Here is a 22234-nt window from a genome sequence, read left to right as displayed (position 1 = left end):
CAAATTGAAAGTATGTCCCCGGGCGCCGGGAAGGGTCGCTACGTCTCTGTTGATTCCTACGGACTTTGGGGAGAGCTTCTTTCTTCGAATGGGGGACGGGACGGGGGGTGACGCTGTAGTGTAAGTATATTTTCTAAATAAATATATATTTTCCATTATGCGGTTCATGGGGGGGGGGGGATGGGAGAGTGTTTCGTCACAGTTTCTGACCCAACCCCTCAAACCTCCTCTTCGTAAAGCAATGTCATATAAGTCACATAAGTTCGAATCTCCTTTCCTTAGGAGTGTGAGTCATATATATATATATATATATATATATATATATATATATATATATATAGGCCTATATATATATATATATATATATATATATATATATATATATATATATATATATATATATATATATATATATATAAGCTTTTCTTTGTTTCTGTATTTTTGTCTACTGACACACTGGTATTAAAATGACAACGATGTACAAGTTCGTTAGGCTAGTTGGTCTAGTCAAGTGTAGTGGGTATTTGGACACTTAATTTTAATGTAGCTTCAAAACTATGATCAGACTATCATATGAAACAAAAGATATCACAGATAAACAATACAACTGGCTTAGTTTAGAGTTTAGGCAATAGTGCGCCTTCTTCACAGTAAGTCTGCATAATTCAACTAATTGTTTGAGTGTACGAGTGTGTGTTTGTCTAAAACTTAAAAAAAACAATGAATGTAGTCAATTTGTAGTGGACTAGACTATCTATACTATACTATACTTCACTAAACAGAATCGTAGATCTAGATCTAGACTTCTAAACACTAAACTTCTATGAACATCTAGCTGAGTACTCAGTACTGTCTGAGTACTAAACTTAGACTAGACTAGATTAGAACTAGATCTAGATCTAGAATCTAGATCTAGATTATCTAGATTGTAGTACTAGAATCTAGATCCTAGTAGTACTTGCTACCATTGCTAGAACTAGAGTTGACTAGGCCCACTTCACTAGGGCCTAACCGCCAGAGTTTCTTCCAGGCATCTCTTCGCCCCCCCCCCCTGAAAAAATTCTACCCCCCCCCCAAACGAAATGAAATTTATATAATTTATATAGAAAATATATACTTTTAACAGTGTCCGCCCCCCTGAAGAAAGTCTACCCCCCCCCCCCCCCGAAAATTTCAAGTGCCCCCCCCCCCCGAGGAGAAAACAGTCTGGAAGAAACACTGGGCCTAACTAAAACTACATATGATGAAATTAATTAGGGCCTAGTCTAGTTAGTAGTTAGTTAAGTAAAAAAAGTAAATAGAATAGATCTAGATCTAGAGATCTAGACTAGATCTAATTCTAAATTCAAAACAGAACGTTAGAGAAAGGTTATTTCATTTTTAATTTCATCTAAAATTTAGATCTAATATAGAGATCTAGCCCAGGGGTTCCCAACCCTGTGCCCGTGGGCGCTATGGCGCCCGCCGAACGATTCGTATGTGCCCGCCTCTCACTATACAACAGAGACAGATTTTTTTTTCATAATTTTCATAAACATTATTGAAAGGTTGGAGGGGGATGGAAATTGAAAGTTTGAGGGGGGGGGGTGCAAATCAAAAGTTTGAGGGGGGGTGCAAATCGAAAGTTTTGGGAAGGGTCGCTACGCCTCTGGAAGGAGTTTGTCGATTTAAAATAGGTGGTGCCTGCCTCCATACCGATATTTTAGAATGTGCTCTAGAGTAAAAAAAGGTTGGGAACCCCTGATCTGGGTGTGGGGAAATTGCGAGACGCGAAAAACGAAATGGCGAGGCGGGAAAATGCAAGAAGGGCGCGAAAACGGTCAGTCACGTGACTTTTTTGTCTCGCATTTTACCACAAGCCGATACTTACGCTGGGTGGTGTTGAAATGCGAAGATTTCTGCGAAAAATTTACCACACCCGATTTTCAGTGGTATTTGGTCCAGACTTCAAAGACGTTTCGTTTACATTGTTAAAACTTCCGATTTTTCCGTCGCTAGACATACTGATGATTTGTCAACTCCCCCCATCTTTTGTGTCGACTTAGAATACCACCTTGTTCGAAACCGACGGAAATACCGCCGACGATAGATCAACTTCTGTCTTTTGTGTGGAACGCCGAGGCCGCCTGATTTACCGTCTTTGAAGATCACCGTGCCCGGATCCGCTGCCGCCGCAAACATATTTTCTATCGTTGCATAGAAATTTTGTATTATAGCCGCCGCCTACGATTTTTTTCTAGCTTTTTTTACCATTTAAATCTAAGCACAAGGAAATGCCTACATCATTTGGATACAACAAAATAAAGTGACGTCACCGATATTATCAGTTGCTCGTGCTATATCGTAAGCTATGGGCCTACTTCAAATATTTTTAAAACCAAGTTGAATTTATCTGAATTTTTTTGGTTTTGGTGGTGGTGTTATTTGGGGGTCTTCCATAAATGACGTCACACTCGTAGGGGGGGGGGGGGTCTGCAATTTTATGACGATGTGTGATGAGGGGGAGGAGGGGGGGGGGGTAGATGTGAAGTCACACTATAAAAAAGCAATGTTAGAAAAAGAATTTTAGACGTTTTTTTCGCCTTTTAGAAAACTGTTTTAATACATTGTAATACATTGTAATAGGAATTGATTGAAATACTCTATTTTGACCGAAATTAGACAAGATTTTGGGAAAATATCGATGTTTTAAAAAAACTCAACTGCTGGTGACAACAATGAGCAAGACATTGCCAAAATTACAGAAATGATAAAAAATACAAATTATAAAAAACGGAAAACAGATGTTGAGCGTGCGGATGATGATGATGAGAACATGCCAGTGTTGTTTGTGGGATGAACGAGGAGGTCAACTGTGATGAGAATGTGAAATGTTGTGAATGTGGATTGGAAGAAGTAGCAAAAGAAACATGTATAAATGGGAGTCTAATGAACTGGGTTGGGTGTACTATGTGTGATAGATGGTGTCACGAGGTGTGTTTGAGGACTGTTTCAGAAGATTTTGTTTGTAAATTTTGTTTGTAATTAAAATTATTTAATAAAAAAATAAATTGCACTTTTTAGAATTGTTTATACTTTTACACTTTTTGCAAGTACAAAAATCCATAAATAGATATTGCAAAATATCTCTCCTGCTGACAAGATTATACCAATTCACAAAGACACAGCTCACGTTTGTATAAACATGAGCGGGCTAGATTTTTAAATTAATGCCGATGGAGACGGGATTTTCCTCTCGCTAACAAGAGCGGGCGATGACAGTAGCACAGCAACGATGTTAGGACTTTTAATAGATCTAGATATAGATATAGATCTATCTATCTTCTTAGTATCTAGATAAAAAATAACAACATACAACACTCGTGTTAAAGGGTATGGCTAAATGCTTGTTTATTTTAAAACAAAAAAAAAATAATTTAAATAAATAAAGATGGAAAAAAAAGGAAAAAACTTTTTTCGCAAAAAGTGTCTCGCTATTTACCCTTAATTCCGCAGGTATGTCTCGCATTACCTTCTCGCATTTTCCCGCCTCGCCATTTCGCTTTTCGCGTCTCGCAATTTCCCCACACCCCCCTGATCTAGCCTAATCAAAATTTATTTATTTAATATTTTTTTTATTTAGGCCTGATTTAGATCATCACTAATTACTGAGCACTAGCCTAACAAACTCATGATTTGTTCTGGTAATCTGATTTTTTTTAATTTGAAGGAACTTTCCTGGCAGAAAATAAATGCTACATTTTGTCTCTAAATAAATCTAATTAGTAACTGCTACATGAGGCTGTAACCCAAACTAGCTAAACCTCTTCCCAGCAGCTTCTTATGGTTGCATTGATTGTGAGAATTTTTATGACATTTATGTCACTTTTTTGTTTGTAAATACTTGCCTTGTGTCAGTACAGTGTTATGCTGTTTTCCTGCCTTTTGTCCATTATTTAAAATTAGACCACTAGACACAATGAAATGAAAACATCTGACATTGAATATTCAAACAACTTACATTGAGTTTCTGGAGATAATAGAATGCAGTTATGATAAGAAAGAGTATTTATATTTTTATATTGTAAGCTTCTTTTTAAACTTTGGCCTAATCCAATCTTCTCTAGGGTTATGTGAGTTCTACTGGTTTAGTTGTTTTATATCCATTATCTTAGCTATATTCTGAATAGTTAAACACATATTTTGCCTTGATACATAGGCTTATTTGCATATTTTCTGTAATTTAAAAAAATAGTTTTTTTTTTTTACACTGAAAATTTTCTCTGCAGATGCTAAAGCAGCTCATTAGTGATGCTTTCTATGGAGTAAAAGATTCACTCAGTGGATGGTATGTGTGTTACAAGTGTTGGCATGATGAGGCTCATATGTTGCGAGACACACCACCACCCCCAAAACAATTTTCCTATCTTGCAAAAAGGCGCTCTGAACAGCAAAAGAAGAAAGATAAAGATGGGTAAAAATGCATTTCAAATAATTTATTTGGTTTAGTCTTAAGTTTATTGTTATAGAATCTGTAGGATATTTTGATAAAAATAACACAATTTGAGATTTATAAATTTATAAATCAGAACATTTATACTTTTATTGTTCTAAATGTTTTAAATTTAAAAAAAAATGTATTAGGCCTATAGTATAGTATGGAGGAAAAAAAAGTTTGTCATCAATTTGTTGATCTTTAAATTATGATTAAAATTCTCATTTATTTTTATTCTTAATTTTTTTTAGAACATTAGTTGATATAATAAAAACTACTGTTATAACTGCTGGAGTTGCACTTCTGGTGAGTTTGATTTTTTACAAGCTTTTATTTAACTCGCTTCCTCTGTCGTCAGTCTGTCTGTCTAGATCGAAATGCTGGAGTGAAAATTCGGACACTTCTACTTGACCGATACGATTCACAGTTGGCACGTGGGTCAAGACATGAAGACAATGCAATCTGAAATTAAATTTGACTTAATTGGATGCCTAATTAATTTTTTATGAATTAATTAAAATTTGGACCGAATCAATAGGCATGTCTATCCAACCACACCACACGCGTCATCACGTTCAATAGCTGCGCCATCACCTTCAGTAGGCGCGCCATCACGTTCAGTAGGCGCACAATGGTTTTTAGTCATGTAACTCTATTGTAAATAAAACATGTAAAGTACTGAAAAAAAAATTCATAAAAAACGTTTTAATAACAAGCTTTTATGTAATAATGCACTAAAAAGTAGAAAATAAATTATAGACTACTATTTAAATAACTATAAAGAAAAGCGTGGGTCTCTTTAGTATCTATTGGATACCTTTACAAATGTTAAGGAAGATACCCACGCTTTTCTTTATAGTTATTTAAATAGTAGTCTATAATTTATTTTCTACTTTTTAGTGCATTATTACATAAAAGCTTGTTATTAAAACGTTTTTTATGAATTTTTTTTAAACACTTATTTTCAACATCCTGACAATTCAGGATCCATTCTAGTACTTTGCTGCCATTACAGTTTTCCTAATGCATAAGTGTTTTAAAAGATTCATTCAAATGAAAGAATTATTAGATGTATATATGACAAATCCATTAGAACTTTCAAGAACTTTTGATAAGTTGAAAGATAATAAATCTAATCATTTTAGCAATAATGTTCTCTTAAAAAGCGAAGTGATTAAAATATATGATGAGCTGAACTCCCCACTGCTAAATCACATCATTTCTATTGTTTATAATAGATGTGTTAGAAAAGAAAATTTGACTTGTTCACTGCTTCTAGAAAACTACTTAAATACTCCAAAACACACATTTTGTTTGTATAACTTAATTTTAATCTGTACATTTTTCTTTTGCAAAATTTTCATTTTTTGAACTTTTCAGATCACTTTTCTTATTGATGCTGGCTGTTCATACATTGCAAGCTTTTTTGGTACCACTTTATTTAAAGTTCAAATAGTTCAATACTAATATTTTGAAAAATTATTTTACCATTATTCTGTCACAATATGAAATAATGGTAATAATTTGGAAACATTTTTTAAAACATTAACACATTAATAAATAAAATGTATTTTTTAACATAGTATACATATATTTTTTAGCTGTGTATTTATTTATTTTTTATTTGAAAAGGTGAAAACTTAAAAAAAAGTTTAGCAGCCTCAGAATACATATTTGGCATCCTGTGGTGGTTACCTAGCATGATTGTTATAAAGCTGACCAGCATCATCAACAATAATGTAAGACTGCAGTATTTTTCTTGGTTGGCATTTAAACTAATTACTAATTATAACAAACTAAAATTTGTTCATGTTTACTATATGGTTGAATTTCCTCTGTTCTAAATTGTAGTAAGTAAAAAAAAATGTTACTGATAATGATACAAAAAGTTGAGCTTTGGAGAATTCTACACTGTTTGACAATGTCTGCAGTAAAAACTTTTTAGACTTAAAAATAGATAGAATTGTGTTTATGGTTACCTTTTTTTCTGTCTGCAGGAAGTTGCTGATAAAGTATTTCTACATAAATATGGAAAACCAAAATATTCATCAATTGGTGCAACAATAAGTGAATTTATCTTCAGCAGCATTTATCAACTCATTTTTGTTATTCAGGTTGCATTTTAACTAGTAATTATTACAAATAGGCTAACATGAGTAGTGTGTTTACAATAGCCAATAGCTTCCTTTTAATTATTCCTTTTCCGTTAACATCACTTTTCATTTCTTCTTCAGGCTACCATAGTTTGTATTCTTGTTCCATGGCCATGGGTTGCTGTTCTGTTAGATTGGCTACATTATTCCCTTTTCTATGCATTGTATGCATTTGAATACAAATGGGCTTTGCTAGGTAGGTTTGTTTAATATTTGTTTTTAATGGCTTTAACAAAAAAGAATTTAAAGCCTTGTTTTTTGCTAGTATTTTTGCCATAAATAGATATGGTAACAAACATGTACATACATACATAAAACAGATAAAAAGCAATGGTATTTCAACATTTTGTATCTGCTCCTCTGAAAAACAAAACAAAAATTTTTCTCTCTCCATTACCCTTCACCCTGTTGTGAGTTTGAGTCCATAATAAATATACAAACAAAAGAGAAATCAAAGAGAAATAGAATTATAACAAAACGTTAATATTTTTCTGAGTGGGGGATGTGCTAGGTTGTGCTGCTTTCTGTTTTCTCTGTCAAAAGATCGCTATTTTTTTGATAACATGGGTCATCTAGTCATTTTACAAGCTTTTATTTAGTCAGCACTATTGCAGCCACCTAACTTTCCCCAATGTAAGCTAACAAAATTTTAAAGAATATTAATTTTATTTTCTTATTATTATAATTATATAAAAAGTTTTTTATCATGTATGTCTTTATTTATTTTTGTAATGATAATTTTTAAGTAGGCCTTAAGGGCCTTTAAAAAGAACATGGCATTTATTTAATTGATATTTCACAAGACCACAAATTAAACAAGGTCACTAATAGTCAAATAATATATATTATATATGTGTGTGCGTGTATGGGCCTATATGTATGCATATATACATGTATGTATATCTGTATAGATATGGAGGTGTTGGGCTCCAAAATATTCTGTGCCCTCAAAGGATGAGCAATGACCAAAGTTTAGAAACTGTTAATGTATAGCTTTGATGTTTAAAATAGTTTACTGCGCACTGATTACATATAAGTAGAAGTGCTCGTTTTTACTTAACAATCACAGTTAGTTGAAATTAGGTACTAAGCTAGTCTTTTTCTCTATTAATAATAATTATAATACATGATAAAATGTCCACCCTTACATTATACTATGTTAACATCATATCTGTTAATTAGAGAAATGGCATTTTTAGTCCAACAAATTAATACTTTTTTTAAAAAAAGTTTTCTGTGATAAGATTTTGATGTATACGTTTGTGTAAATAAATTGTATCTTCACTTTTTAGGTATTCCAGGCCATACACGTGTAGCTCAAATAGAAAATAATTGGCCTTATTATTTTGCATTTGGTCTCCCCATACATTTGGCTATTGGATGTTGGGAATCCTTACACACAAGGTCATTGCTAATTTTTCTTTTATCAACACTTTCAATTTTTTTATTTCATCCTGTCACCAATTAAAATGCAGCTCTTTTTTCATCATAGAATTTTTAGGTTTTTGAGACAATAATTTTATCTATAAAATTATATTACAGGCCTAAGTAAATAATGAAATACTATTACCAAATCGACAAAGAGGACATTATAATTAATCTCTATATTTTCTGCTTCAGGACAATGATTTTCACTTTGATGTTCCCATTCAGTATACTGGGAGCTACAGCTGCCAACCCACCTAGAAATCAGTTGTGAGTCATTTCTTGACGCTATTTTATTAGTGTTTAGTCTTATTATGTGATTCTTTTAAGGCAAATTACTAGTTTTATTTTTTGGCTTTTAAATTGAAAGTTATTTTTTTTTAATTCATCACATGCATTCTGAAAAGATCAAGCTGGTAACCATTTGAATCTTTGTTTTCAGTGTATTCCCAATCCATATTATGTTTCCATCTGTTTACATCACAAATGAAGTTTACAAATGGTTCAGGGGACCTAAAGTAAGTTTTTTAAAAATATAATCAAGTAAAAAATGTGTGTGCTGGTTACACTTTTTGAAAAGACAATAACGTTTACATAGCTAGAAAGAGGTAATAAACTTGGTACATACATAAAAAGGCTAACAAAAAACCTATCCATTGAGGTTTTTTAAAACATTTTTAAACACCATTCATGCACTTCTTAACAAAGCTAAACAATAAATGTCCACATGATCACCATACAAGATGTATAAAGGAGTTATTTCTGACAGTCATTTCACTTAAATTGTAATGTTCTATGGTGATCAGGTCAAAACTGTACATAGCTCTATTTCTATGTTTATGATGTTTCCATGTTAAATCTTATATTTTGTGTAATAACACTTCCACAGTTCAATTTTAGTTTATTGGTTAAGTTATTCATTTAAATTTGGAAATTGTATTAGCTATTTTAACTGCATTTCATGTCACAAAGTTATCAAAATGTCTATACTCAACCAAACGCTATTTATACAATAGATATTTTTTACAATTAGCTTCCTGAATATTATGTAGGTTCTTAAGTTAATTGTTATATGTTCATTTTCAGACTGAACAGGAGGCCAGCCATTCAAGATAATGTAAATGAAAGAATGTATTTACTAATCATCATTGTGTATTGAGTTGATTTAAATGTTGATTGGCCTGGTCTTTCATTTAAAATTATTTTTAACACTAGTCCTTACTTGCTTGTCATCGTTGTTTTTAAATCCTTCAGTTAACCACACATTCTTAGGCCATAAGTAAGTGGATGAGCATTATTTAAATAGAATGCGCTTTGTCATTGTCTTTTTGTTATATGACCTTAAAATTTGTAAACGTACATTTTTGTGTCCTTTATTAACCATACTTACTTTTATATAGATATATATGAGTATATACAAATTGTTTTATTCATACTTTCTTAAACAAATATGTATATTTATACTCCATCCTGTACATGACAATGCTCTAAGCAAATTCCTCTAAATTTAATGTATTATAAATATTTTAAAATTGCCTGCTGGTCAGTTAAAACATTGTGAGGTTTAACTATCATACTATTAGTGCGAAATATTATCAAGGTTTTAGCATATTTCCTGGCAAATTGATTTCTAAGATAAATTCATAGAATACAGCAAAGATCTTTTTTAAAAAGTTTAAAACAAAGAATAGTAACTGACAGTCAAATAAATCATTTCATTTGGTAAATCTTTCCACTTCATGATCTCATTTAACTTGGCATTTGACTAAAAATATACCAACATATTTCTTTTTGTAAATATTGTTGATGTTTCTCAACATAATTCTTGCCACTTCTCATTGTTAATCAGTTTGCTTTTTTAAAGTGCTTAAGCAGAGTACCCTTTTGTCATCATTCATCTTTACTGGTATACACTGCTCAATATAGTCCAACTTTTTATATTTTATACTGACAGTCAGCTTAAAGCTGACACTAATAAAGTACATGGTAAGAAATAATTATTATTGCAAAGATCTTGAGAACATTAAATATCCCAGTGCACCATGTTCAGATCTATGTGTGTATGTAACAACAATTGGCCTGAAACTGTTGCAATCAAAACTGACCACAGCATCCAGTGATGGGCCAGTGGTCATTGCAAACTAAGAGCAATATGATGATCTGTTTGATTAAAATGCCATGTACTCATCAACGAAAACTATTAAAAATAATAATCTATAGACAAGAGACCCTTGTTTTGTATACAATACCGTGAGTGAATAAATCAATCTGTTTTTTTGTCTTCCTGCGATGACTACGTAAGTAAAACCAATTAAACATTAACTTGTCTCAGCCCACTTATCACATTTGTTCTTCAAACAGATCAATCCATTGTATTTCTTTCACATCTCCACACATTATTTGCATTTGGAATGGTTGTATTGTAGTCGTAAAACCTTCAAAGCTTACTTTTATTTAGCATTTCTGGTTTCAATGCATAATTATTGCAATAAAATGTCTGCTATTTGTAATATACTTTTGCTTTGTTTTCTGAGTGAAGAATACAATGAAAGAAAATAATTACATTTAAAATTTCGAAATATTTAAAATGCTTAGTGCTTTCTCTTTTGTTCTTCAATAAATTACATTACACAGATTGCAACTCAGAAAACTTTAAAAATTAATGGCAAACTATTGAAATTCAAGAAATGGTAAAAAGTGAATTTGTTGCTTACTCAATTTTTACAAGTAAAAATTTATTTTATTTTGTATTACATTAGTTGGCTGTGTTTCTTACATATTACACAAAATATTATGTACAGTCAATATAATTTAGTAAAATAAAATTTGATGCTGACTTAGGGAAAAATATAAATATTAAAATAGGGTTCAGTATAATAAAGCATTGAAGTTTTATACACAAAGCACACATACACTTTCAGCTTTAAAATTGATGAATGGAATGTTAAAAGCTTAACACACCAGAACACAATTTAAAAAAAAAAAAAACAACTTAAAAATAAAAAACAAAATTACTTTTTTTTGTATAGTTGTTGTATAAACAATTACCCTTAAAATTCATTTTACTAAGAAAAAGTTTGCATCACTTTAAAGGGTTATAAAAAATTATTTAGAGAAAATTCCATTATTCATTTGTAACAAAACGTCAGAACAAAAACAGTTCCAAAATAGTTCGTTGTGCTATCTGTAATAAAAATTTAAGGTTTTAAAATGTTTAACTATGATCAGTATTTTAGTCAAAAAGAAAATGTGGTCAATATTTCAGTCTAGAAGCAATGGTACAATGTTTTAAACATGTAGAAGAACCCACTAAAAGGAAGACTGCAGCCAACACCAAGTCAGAGTTCAAGTCCACAGGCTTATATAATGCTATTTAAATTCCTGAAATTTTAAACCAAAGATTTTAAATGATAACTGGCAAATGACTGGTTGATTAGTAACATTAAAAAGAAAAACTAGGTTTGTATAGAGGTTTAAATAATTAGCAGCAGTCCTGGTATCATTTTACGCTGAAAGACAAGACATTTTAAAACATGAATACAGATAGAATACATCCATTTTACACTTTATAAATACAATAAATAATTCTCATACAAAGAAATATTAACTGACAATTAAATTTAAAATCAACTATGTTGTCACATTAATTATACATTAATTATACTGTAAACAGTTTTGTAGATATGTCAGGTTTATATTTCCTAATGCAGAAAAATCATTGCACCACCCTACAACAAAAACTAATTGAAAAAAAAACCCCAGAAAATACTTTTCAATTCTTAGACGAGAGGATATCAGTCTGTCGCAAACATCAATGGAAACCTGCCACAGCAGACAATACTTGTCAGTTGTGTATTGGAGACATTGAGGTCATTGCCACAGTCAAGTACACTCTGTGATCTGAATTGAATCTCATAGTTATTTGTTTCTTAAGTACAATGCCTAACTTGAAACCATTGAAGCTTTCTTGTTGGCACTCCATAGCTTAACCACACTTCACAGCACAGTTAAGTCAAAAACACAGGGTAAAAGAATTATATAAAAAAGGGAGGTGGATGTAAAAATTCATCTCACCATTAAATGGATACAAAATATTAATGTCAGTAAAGTGGTTAGAGAATATTAATCTGTCAGTCATGTGGTTAGAGAATATTAATCTGTCAGTCATGTGGTTAGAGAATATTAATCTGTCAGTCATGTGGTTAGAGAATATTAATCTGTCAGTCATGTGGTTAGAGAATATTAATCTGTCAGTCATGTGGTTAGAGAATATTAATCTGTCAGTCATGTGGTTAGAGAATATTAATCTGTCAGTCATGTGGTTAGAGAATATTAACCTGTCAGTCATGTAGTTAGAGAATATTAATCTGTCAGTCATAGGTTAGAGAATATTAATCTGTCAGTATCTGTTAAAAATATTGATTGACATGTTTTTAATAATTTGAGTACACAGTGTGGTGAGCAATTTCATAGAATATCAAACATTGTTAACAGCAGTGGATCAATATATGCATTAGATTTGTTTAACACAATATAAGATTTCAAACAATCAACAGCAGTAGACCAATGTACACAAAAAAACAACAACAATTTAACATGCACATGAAAAAGAGGAGTTAATTTCTTGAGAATTTTAAAACTGTTTCTCAGTTATGCTGTTTAAAATATCTAAAATAGTTCAGATATCACACAAGTGAAAACACAGGTAAAAAGATAAAAACTACATAGAATTGTCCAAATATACACTCAGATTTTTTTAGAAATTTCACTTCAACAGTTGCTTTGAAAATGCATAATACAGCTTTATATTATAGCTACAGTAAAAAACATTCAAATATAACATAAAATATTTGTTCTAAAATTAACAGAAAAAACAACAGAAGGAGATATTTGCTATGAATCTATACTGCCTTGTATCAGACAATTCTTTCGGAGTGAGAGTCCAAAGCTGCCATCTTTTATTTCTCTTTGTGTTGGAATTTCTTTCTGGCTTATCAACCCAACATTGTCCTTCATGTCACAATCATAGAGTGGGGTGCTGCAGTTGTTGGGAGAAGGCCTGTCCTTTTGTAGCCACACTCGAAATCGCCTGACGTATTTTTTAACTGCATAGTTAAGAATGCCAACAAAAAAGATCCAACCAATGAGATAAATTGACACGCCACCAACTCTGCCCCAAAAATCTGTGTCCTGTAGATAATGTGTTAAATTATGTTCAAAGGGAAAAATAAAAAACATTGTTTTAATGTCAACCCATAAATAATTCTCATCAAACCAATACAACTTAAGTATATTATGTACCCTATTGTTAAGTTATTATAAAATTAAAATACTAGCATGTAGTTTAAGCTGAGTTAGTAAAAAAAATATTTTTTTAGAAAAAAGTTCAAACAAAACCAAAGTATTTTGTAGTGCTCACATTGTTATTTTTGATTTCTAGTCACAGTGTGCAAGTGACTCTGATGCTGTAACAAACTATTCAGCATTTTGTGAACTAACCATGTATGCCTCTTATGGCTGGTAAAATGATTTTAGACATTTTAGTAACAAAAATATGGAACATTAAACTTTTCTTAATAATTTAAAAAAGAAAAACCAGCAATTCGTCTTACCTGCTGAAAATAAGAATAAAGCAGCATTGATCCCAGTATGATTCGCACAAACCCAAATAAACACATGAAGGTGATGTCCACAACATCACCCCACAATGTTTTATAACATCCTGTATTGCGCATAAACCATCTCAACTGAAGTAAAGGGTTGGTCATTTCTGCTCCACCTATAGTTGCCACGAGCTCAGTGCCATAAGCACCAGCAATCAAGCACCAAGACAAGCCAACTATACTAAGGAAATGGTGAGCTAACATTACTGGTCCTGGGATTAAAAAAAAAACATTACTTAAATGAATGTGGTAGTCAGGCATTTGTCATAGGTATTTTAAAAAAAAAAAAAACAACTTACAACTGACATCTTTACACAAAAATGAAAGAACAAACATAAAAAAATGGACAGAACACTCAAGTAAGGGTAACCCATAAAAACAACCAAGACCCTCACATCCAATTATTTTAACCTTATTTGTTAACAAGGCAACATTAATAAGGTAGTGTAAATTATATAATGGTGTACTTAAGTCAAAATAAAAACTGATTTCTCCATTACCTTCTGTTTTAAAATATAAACACCAGCCCAAGTCAAAGAGGAAATAACCAAGACATAAGCCCACTATTCTGATCTGTTCTGGAGAATTAGGACCACCTATACATAAAAATACCAAGAGGTGGTTAGAATCATGAAATGTAGAATAAGGGATGGGAGAACATGCAGAAATTATTACAAGTGATATATAACTAAGGTAAAATGTATCATTCTCAGCTAGTACAGACAAGATAATAAAAAATAAAACAAAAGGTTAAACAGCTAGACACTTTAGCAAATCATTTATACAATCAACTAACCCACAATTCTTAAGCCATACACAATTGAGATATATTGCTACCCAACTAGTCTTCTAAATCATCCCAGCTAGGGTACCCAGCCACACAATGTACCACCCAGCCACACAATGTATAACACAGCAAATATACCCAGCCACACAATATACAACCCTCAATGTATAGGTCATATTTATATTTTTAAAACAATTTATTTTACTTACCTGCATGTGTAAAAGGCCATGGTCCAATAACATACATACAGTAAAGAGCTAAAAAGGTTATCAGTACTGCATGGATAACTGTAACTGTTCTGCAATGCCATTCATAGCTACGAGTTGGATTCAGTACACATAGCAAAAAATAGAGAGTTACCCATATGGAAAAGTAAAGCAAAATTTCACTCAGATCAAAAGTATTGATTTTCAACATGATTGAGTTGATTTCCTTTATGTGTCATGTACTAACTGAAAAAAAAAGTAAAAAAATGTTAAGAAAGTTAATTTTAAATATAATAGTCTAGTAGTATTAGTTTTCAGGCTAGGATGGATGAGTTGCCCCATCAAATACACTTCTGAATGGAACTTTCTAGTATGAAATTGATAATATTTGCTAAGGCTGCTGCAATTTGTAATTCACTACAATTAGCTCTCAGAAGGCTATTCATACACTGACCAATCAGAGTGAAGCATTTTTTTTTCCTGCTATTTTAATTCTACAATTTATGCAATATGTACTGTTATGTATGACTGATGTCTTTACATTTAACCTTATCACTAATCCTGATTCCTAACCCAAAACTTATTGCCTAAACTTAAAGCTAACCTAACCGTAATCATTAACTTAACCCTAATGCAAGGAAAATAGCTGGTGACCGACAAAAGTGGAAATAGCTTTCTGTGGTGGCCCCAGACATCTTGGGCACAAAAAGGAATAGATGAACCCTAATTCCTAAAGCCTAACCCAAATGCTTAAACCTAAACCCTAACAAGAATTCCTAGAAAAGTCCAACAGTATTTAAGTAAAATAGAGAACAAAAGCAAAATAAATATGCAGATTCTTGCTGGAAACAGATACGCATGCACAATGGAGAGAAACTACTGCCTTCCTTCACGGCGATGTTTTCAATGGTATTGCACATGCATGTGTTTACAAACAAACTGCAGAACACAAACCCTATCCTTTGTGCAGCTATTAAGGTCGGTGCGCATGTGCAGTACTATTAAGCTTTGTATCTTCTGCGGACGTATCTTTTACTGAGTGGTCACATCGAAATAAAATGCTGAGCCAAAAGAAACAGAATATTTGCCACAAAAACAAGATGACTGATGCGCAATCACTTTGACCATTGGGGCGGTTAACATAAAAGCAAAAAGTTGACTGTCATGCCACGCAAGATGATAAAAAAATAAATGCGCATGCATGCGTAGGACTATAAATTTTAAAGATCCTACAATAACTGGTTTGCTGAAAATAGTGAGCTATGAATAGTGAATAGAGTTTGATGGCTATTTGAAGTAACTGGAGTAAACTAGGAATAGATACTAAGATACAAACACATTATTTCTAATTTAATTTAAACTTTTCAAGTAATTTGCTAATAATAAGAATCACACTCAATAAAGTAAACAAAGTAAACAGAATAAAAAAGCTGCCAGAACACAACTTAAATTTTGATAAAATTATCCCAGGCCAAAATTTTCTAAAATAGCAAACTACGAATAGAGTTTCTAGATCTACAATTTTTTTAAAATTTGTTTTTTAAATATTTTTAATGACAACAATTGAATTTATTCATTTAGGGTAGACTGCTCTAACTTCGACATATTCTTTTTAGTCCGAGCCGTAAATTCGCTTCTCTTCGTTATATTCTGTAAACTAATCAACAGAGGTTTCATTTTTACACCATTAAAAACATTATCCTCTGCTGATTGGTTTGGTATAAATAGTTAACCAATCATCATTAAGATAATAATTCTTATATGCTAGTCTAGACATTGACCACACTTCGTTATGTTTGGTTTTAACTTCGACCGGGTTGCTCTAACTTCCACCAGCGCCTTGCTCTAACTTCGACCACTATAAGCCTATATTATATATAAATTTTTTTTTTTCAATAAATCTATGATTTAACTTTGTCAAAATATCAGGGAATTAAAATAAATGTGTAGGACTATATTGGGGTAGGAATGCTATTTAATTATAAAATAGCTATAATAAATAATGAATAGATGGCGCAGGGTTGACTAGGGTGGAGTGGGGGCATTAATCGTTAGGTCTTTTAGTCTTTTGCATATGGCACTATTGTTTTCAGTTACATTTAGGTCTTATGAAAAATGAATGCTCTGCTGATTAAACTATGCTATAAACTATATAATTAAACTAACATAATTTATGCAAAATTATGTTTTTAGGGGTAAGTTTTTCAGTTGGTCGAAATTAGGACTATGCCAATTTTCAGTGGTTTTAACTTTGACCGATTTGTTTTTCAATATTTGTTTTTAGATTTTATTAAATTAAAAAAAACAAAAAAACTAATATACTACAACCTATTTTATAAGCGTTAAAGTTAATATAATTTTAAAATTTTTATTTTATAAATTAATTGTATTTTGAGCATTGTGAAGCACGAAACCCCTAAGACAGCAAAAACGGAATTCATCATTTTCACGTGAGAAAATTCACTGATGAGTTGTACTTAATATCTGCCGTTCAAGAGCGCGAAAACGATTAAAAATAGATAAGAACTTAAATATTCAAATGTGAAACTAAATATAAAATTTATTTTGGCCAATGCAGGGTTCGTACTACTTTTTCAAAATGAAATTCCAGACTTTTTCCAGACATTTTCCAGACTTTTTTGAAAAAATTCCAGACTTTATACAGATAATGTGTTCGCGAATAATTTATAAAATGATGCACCATTTGTACTCTCATAATTACTTGTACTAAATTGACATTTATTTTAGGCAGTTGAGATATATTTATATTGAACTTTCTTTAGCCAAATTGACAGAAAATCACTTTTCTAAGTTTGCCTACTCAACTCCACCTAAAGTTTTAACAATTAAAATAATTGATTAAAATGATACAGCTATTTTGTTTTAAACATTAGACTTATGTAATCTGTTCATGATCAAATTGCTTATGTTTTCAATTAAACTATCATTAAAATGGTATTGCATAATAGTGAGAGTTAATTACTTTAAAGAATACTAACGTAGTGTATTAATTTAGGCCTGCTCTTGTTAAGTAGCCTAATATAGGCTACTTGTAAAGAAAAAAATTGGAGCAAAAAAAAAAAAACATTCTGCAGGTTGTAACCACATCACTCACTGTTTATGCTTATACACTTATACTACTTATAGCTGAGGAACGGGTCTGCAATAAAAAAAAAAATGCCGGTATCCTCCTCCCCCCTTCCCCCCCCCCCCCCCCACACACAACCACAAGACACGGCGAAGGGGTCATTGTGAGGTCATAGTGGTCTAGGCTTCAGTATGCCTGTTTAATAAGTCATACCATGAACTGAGATGTGACTTATACCCCCCCCACCCTCCTTACCCAGCAGTACCAACTACAAATTTGGGGTCATGGTGAGTTCACACAAGTGACCGTAGTTACAAGAAGGGGCGGGGTAGTCTAGCTTTAATCGTCAGCATTGAAATCTATGCTTGTGTTTTAAAAACCATCCCAGCGTGTAAAGAAAACACGGTATTTATATCTACCCTAACATTATTGCATGAGCGTGTTGTCAAACTTTCTGAAACCCTCCTTCCGACTTTTCCGAGTGTGACGTCATTTATGGACGACTGAAGCAAACAGAAATACGGGTATGAACCCAAGGAGGCCTCGCGACTTATTAATCTTATAAATGTTAATATTAACCCAAAGTAAGTGAACGCGTGTGGAAGGGGGAGGGGGGGGGGGTGTTAAAATCCGAAATTTCTTTGGATGTCATAAACGGATGACCCTCAGAGACAAATAAATTATATCTAAACTACCATTCATACACCTCCCACATAATTTTTTTTTTATGACTGTCTGTGTGCAAACTTAATGAAAATAGCGGGTAAAATCGAGAGCCTAACAATTCTGAAGGCGATCATTCTTTCATTAAATTTAAATGACAATTTTAAATACTTGTAACACATTCACACGGTCAGTCGCAACACAAAATATCTCTTCCCTCCCTTCCCCTCCTCTTCCAATGACGTAGTATCTGAGCATCCGTTTTTTTCTGCGAACCAGCGAAAAAAGTCACAACAGTGTAAACCCGCGCGAAAGCTAAAAATAGCAATTTTTTAACTTGGAAAATATGGACTTCGGAGTTTTGTTTCTAAAACTGGATTCCAGACTTTTTCCAGACTTTTAAAAAATCCAGCCCAAAAACTAGCGATTTTCCAGACTTTTTTAAGTCTTAAATTCACTTTTCTAAATTCAAGACTTTTTCCAGACTTTCCAGACTGCGTACGAACCCTGCCAATGGTGTTTGTACAAATTTTTGATTTTTTTTCTGACCACAGTAAGAAATAGGTCGAAGTTAGAACTCTGTCAAAAGTTTGAGCAGTCTACCCTAGGCTCATAATATTAAAATTAAATTAATATTTTAGTAATCTATCGTTTTAGGTACGTAAAATTGCCCGCGGCTAGTAATGTACAAAAAAGTTAACTCATAGTCAAGGCTTTAATAGAAGTATATTGTGATATATTTGTGTCAAATGTTATAGATAAATGAATAATAAACCTAAATCAATGGCTAAATATATGGTAATCTATCGTTTTAGGTACGTAAAATCGCCCGCGACTATTAATGTGAAAAACAGGTGACTCCTTAAATTTTAATAATTATTTAACATTTTGAGGAGGATTTATGTTTTGAAAAATACTAAAATGTTTCCATGTTTCATTTATGTACCTGTTTTCAAACAATTGAATTAAAACTTTTCAATAATAAATGAAGACTAGTGATGTTTCCAACAGATGGAACCATGCTCATTTACTATAGCAGTAAACATGGTGAGGGGTGGAAGCAGGCGATGTAACTGAAATAACACTTTCTGTTTACATTGCTATTTTACTATAGCAGCCATCTTGTTTAAGTTCTTTCTTTGTTAACTTTTAGCGCGAGATTCAGGGGAAGGCAACTCTATTTTACAAATGGCTGCTGTTTATATAGGAAATCTTGCTCGCAAACACTGCTGTTTAAAGTTAATTTCTGGCCTATATTGATATATTTAGCCATTGATTTAGGTTTATTATTCATTTATCTATGATATTTGACACAAATATATCACAATATACTTCTATTAAAGCCTTGACAGTGAGGTAACTTTTTGCACATTTCTAGCCGCGGGCGATTTTACGTTCCCAAAACGATAGATTACCAAATATATCTATATCAATATGGGCAAGAAATTATCTTTAAACAGCAGTGTTTGCGAGCAGGATTTGCTATATAAAAAGCGGCCATCTGTTTTTCACATTACTAGATCTAGTCGCGGGCGATTTTACGTACCTAAAACGATAGATTACCAATATTCAATATTATTTATTTTCAAAATATTTTCAATATTAAAAATAAATTATTTTTAATAGGCCTATTGAAAATAAAGATAATCTATCTTTTTGGGTACGTAAAAGCACCCGCGGCTATTAATGTACAAAAACGTTACCTCATTGTCAAGGCTGTAATAGAAGTATATTGTGATATGCTTGTGTCAAATATTATAGATAAATGGATAATAAACCTAAATCAATGGCTAAATATATCAATATAGGCCAGAAATTAACTTTAAACAGCAGTGTCTGCAAGCAAGATTTGCTATATACTATATAAACAGCAGCCATTTGTAAAATAGAGTGACTTCCGCCTGAATCTCGCGCTATAAGTCTATAAAAATAAAACTTTAACACGATGGCTGCATCTGTTGGAAACATCGCTGGTGTTCACTCATTACTGAAAAGTTTTAATTCAATTGTTTTAAAAACAGGTACATAAAAATGAAACAAGGAAACATTTTTGTATTTTTCAAAACATAAATCCTCCTCAAAATGTGAAATAATTATTAAAATGTAAGGAGTCACCTGTTTTTCACATTACTAGTTGCGGGCGATTTTACGTACCTAAAACGATAGATTACCAAAATAAAAATTACTAGATCTAGAGGAGCTTACACTTTTCGGACACACATAGCCAAAAAACGCAACGTAAAAATTCCATGCGGTCTCATTCAGTAACCGCTTAACATAGAAAACAAAAAAAAGTATCATATCTATCCGCAACCATTCTACTTTAATAATGTGTGTGTCATTTTGTATTCATACGCATAGAACTTAAGCTATTCTTGTTATAGTGACTGGGGGGTCTTAACGTGTGTTCGAACACATGTAATACAGTTTTACATGTGTTCGGACACCTTTACCCGTCATCGGACATAGCACTTTTTGTTCATTTAGAATAATTTAAAGTCAATTTAATGAATAAAAACATATATTATATGCATATATATTGTGTTATTGATTGTTTGTGAGGTAATTTTAATAGTATAAAACCTTTTTCCCACACTCCCAAAGTTCATCCCATTCAGCCATTGCGGCTCGCGCAGTACGCTGCTAAGCCAGCCAGGTCACATGATTCCCCCTCCTCTTTCGCATTCCACTGCCTTCTTGACCTTATTTTGACCCTTTCCCTTCAATAACCAGCCCCTTTTATGCTCTAAATTCTTATTTAATAATATTTTTGTGTTGCTGTCCGGTCCCATGTAAGGCCAAATAAGTTAGCGAACACCCCTTTTTTATTGTTCAAGCACAAAAAAAACCCATTAACCTTGACATTTACGATGTTCCATACATATATAGAAGCTATTTATAGTGTAACCTTTGAGCTAAGCATTGATTGGTTCAAGTTTTGCCCCTAAGTCCAACCCTAGGTCACTTCATCCGGCTGGTGTAAAAATAGAAATGTGCGTACCATGCAACGTTAAAAAATTTCTAAAAATAATTCTTGAGAAAGGAAACGGAAGTACTTGACACGGAAGTGTTCATAAATGAACAGTTTACGTGCAGGCGCCGTGGTTTCGCATGAGACATGCTAATTAAAGTTTCTATGAGCCAAAAACCGACGAAGTGTTCGCTCCTACGTAATTTTTGGTGTGTGTCCGAAAAGTGTAAACTCCTCTAGATCTAGAGTCTAGAATCTAGATTCCGCCTGACTGATCTAGGAAATAACTTACGGATTTTATTTTATAATAGTGGGTTTGGTACAACTCTTGTAGAGCCAGTGAATAAAAATCTATTTTTAAAATGAAAAGATTCTAGATCGAAATCGCTGTAGATCTAGATCTAGATTTTCAATTTTTATATCATAATGATAACTGATAACTCATATGCTGCCAAGGAGTAAGGAGTTATCGTAGGAAGTCGCCATTTTTTGAACAGAAGAAACGGAGTCAATAGCTGATCGGCATTGCAATTTTTTCAGTTTAATAATGTTATCGGGCTTTAATTCTCTTATTGATCAGCTACTTTTATTAACTATTTTCTTTTCTTTCTAAATACGTAAAATTAAAAAAAAAACGTACATACTTTGTATTTATAATAACCATGGCAACAAGACGCTTTGTATCTAGACTTCACGATCTCTTAAAATATATAATTGAACACAAGCAACATATTTAACGAAAGTATGCACAAATGAAAAATAATTAAATAATAATTAAACCACTTTAGATAACAAATTAATATG

General features: G+C 32.2%; 2 protein-coding genes across 4 annotated transcripts; one reads left to right on the top strand and one right to left on the bottom strand.

Annotated features, from left to right (window-relative positions):
- Window positions 1-543: 543 nt before the first annotated feature.
- Window positions 544-10562, top strand: LOC131939790 (etoposide-induced protein 2.4 homolog). 2 transcript variants are annotated; one of them, XM_059298287.1, is made up of 11 exons: window positions 544-650; window positions 4269-4453; window positions 4726-4780; window positions 5855-5903; window positions 6107-6213; window positions 6472-6588; window positions 6709-6823; window positions 7920-8031; window positions 8248-8322; window positions 8495-8570; window positions 9139-10562. In XM_059298287.1, exons 2-11 carry the CDS (start codon window positions 4269-4271, stop codon window positions 9166-9168), a joined length of 921 nt encoding a protein of 306 aa, XP_059154270.1. In that variant the 5' UTR covers window positions 544-650; the 3' UTR covers window positions 9169-10562. The 2 variants fall into 2 exon arrangements, with proteins under 2 accessions (XP_059154270.1, XP_059154269.1); XM_059298286.1 differs by lacking the exon at window positions 544-650 and adding an exon at window positions 1208-1368.
- LOC131939791 (TLC domain-containing protein 5) lies at window positions 10556-22123 on the bottom strand. Of its 2 annotated transcripts, none has more exons than XM_059298289.1 (5): window positions 22075-22123; window positions 14712-14954; window positions 14216-14311; window positions 13665-13927; window positions 10556-13242 (listed from the first exon to the last, which is right to left on the bottom strand). In XM_059298289.1, exons 2-5 carry the CDS (start codon window positions 14917-14919, stop codon window positions 12946-12948), a joined length of 864 nt encoding a protein of 287 aa, XP_059154272.1. In that variant the 5' UTR covers window positions 14920-14954; window positions 22075-22123; the 3' UTR covers window positions 10556-12945. The 2 variants fall into 2 exon arrangements, with proteins under 2 accessions (XP_059154272.1, XP_059154271.1); XM_059298288.1 differs by lacking the exon at window positions 22075-22123 and adding an exon at window positions 21723-21907.
- Window positions 22124-22234: the final 111 nt, after the last annotated feature.

The sequence above is a fragment of the Physella acuta genome, unplaced genomic scaffold (assembly GCF_028476545.2).
Source record: "Physella acuta isolate Inbredline_101_S28 unplaced genomic scaffold, ASM2847654v3 ptg000294l, whole genome shotgun sequence".
Taxonomy (NCBI): domain Eukaryota; kingdom Metazoa; phylum Mollusca; class Gastropoda; family Physidae; genus Physella; species Physella acuta.
The sequence above is the reverse complement of the archived record's forward strand: the minus strand, read 5'-3'. Positions and strand labels throughout refer to the sequence as shown.

Coding starts and splice junctions, on each gene's coding strand:
- LOC131939791 (XM_059298289.1), bottom strand. CDS start 14,919: ATGTTGAAAATCAATACTTTTGATCTGAGTGAAATTTTGCTTTACTTT. Junction 13,928..14,215: donor TTTATATTTTAAAACAGAAG/GTAATGGAGAAA, acceptor TTTTAATCCCAG/GACCAGTAATGTTAGCTCAC. Junction 13,243..13,664: donor TTTATTCTTATTTTCAGCAG/GTAAGACGAATT, acceptor CATTATCTACAG/GACACAGATTTTTGGGGCAG.
- LOC131939790 (XM_059298287.1), top strand. CDS start 4,269: ATGCTAAAGCAGCTCATTAGTGATGCTTTCTATGGAGTAAAAGATTCA. Junction 5,904..6,106: donor ATACATTGCAAGCTTTTTTG/GTACCACTTTAT, acceptor TTATTTGAAAAG/GTGAAAACTTAAAAAAAAGT. Junction 6,824..7,919: donor ATACAAATGGGCTTTGCTAG/GTAGGTTTGTTT, acceptor TTCACTTTTTAG/GTATTCCAGGCCATACACGT.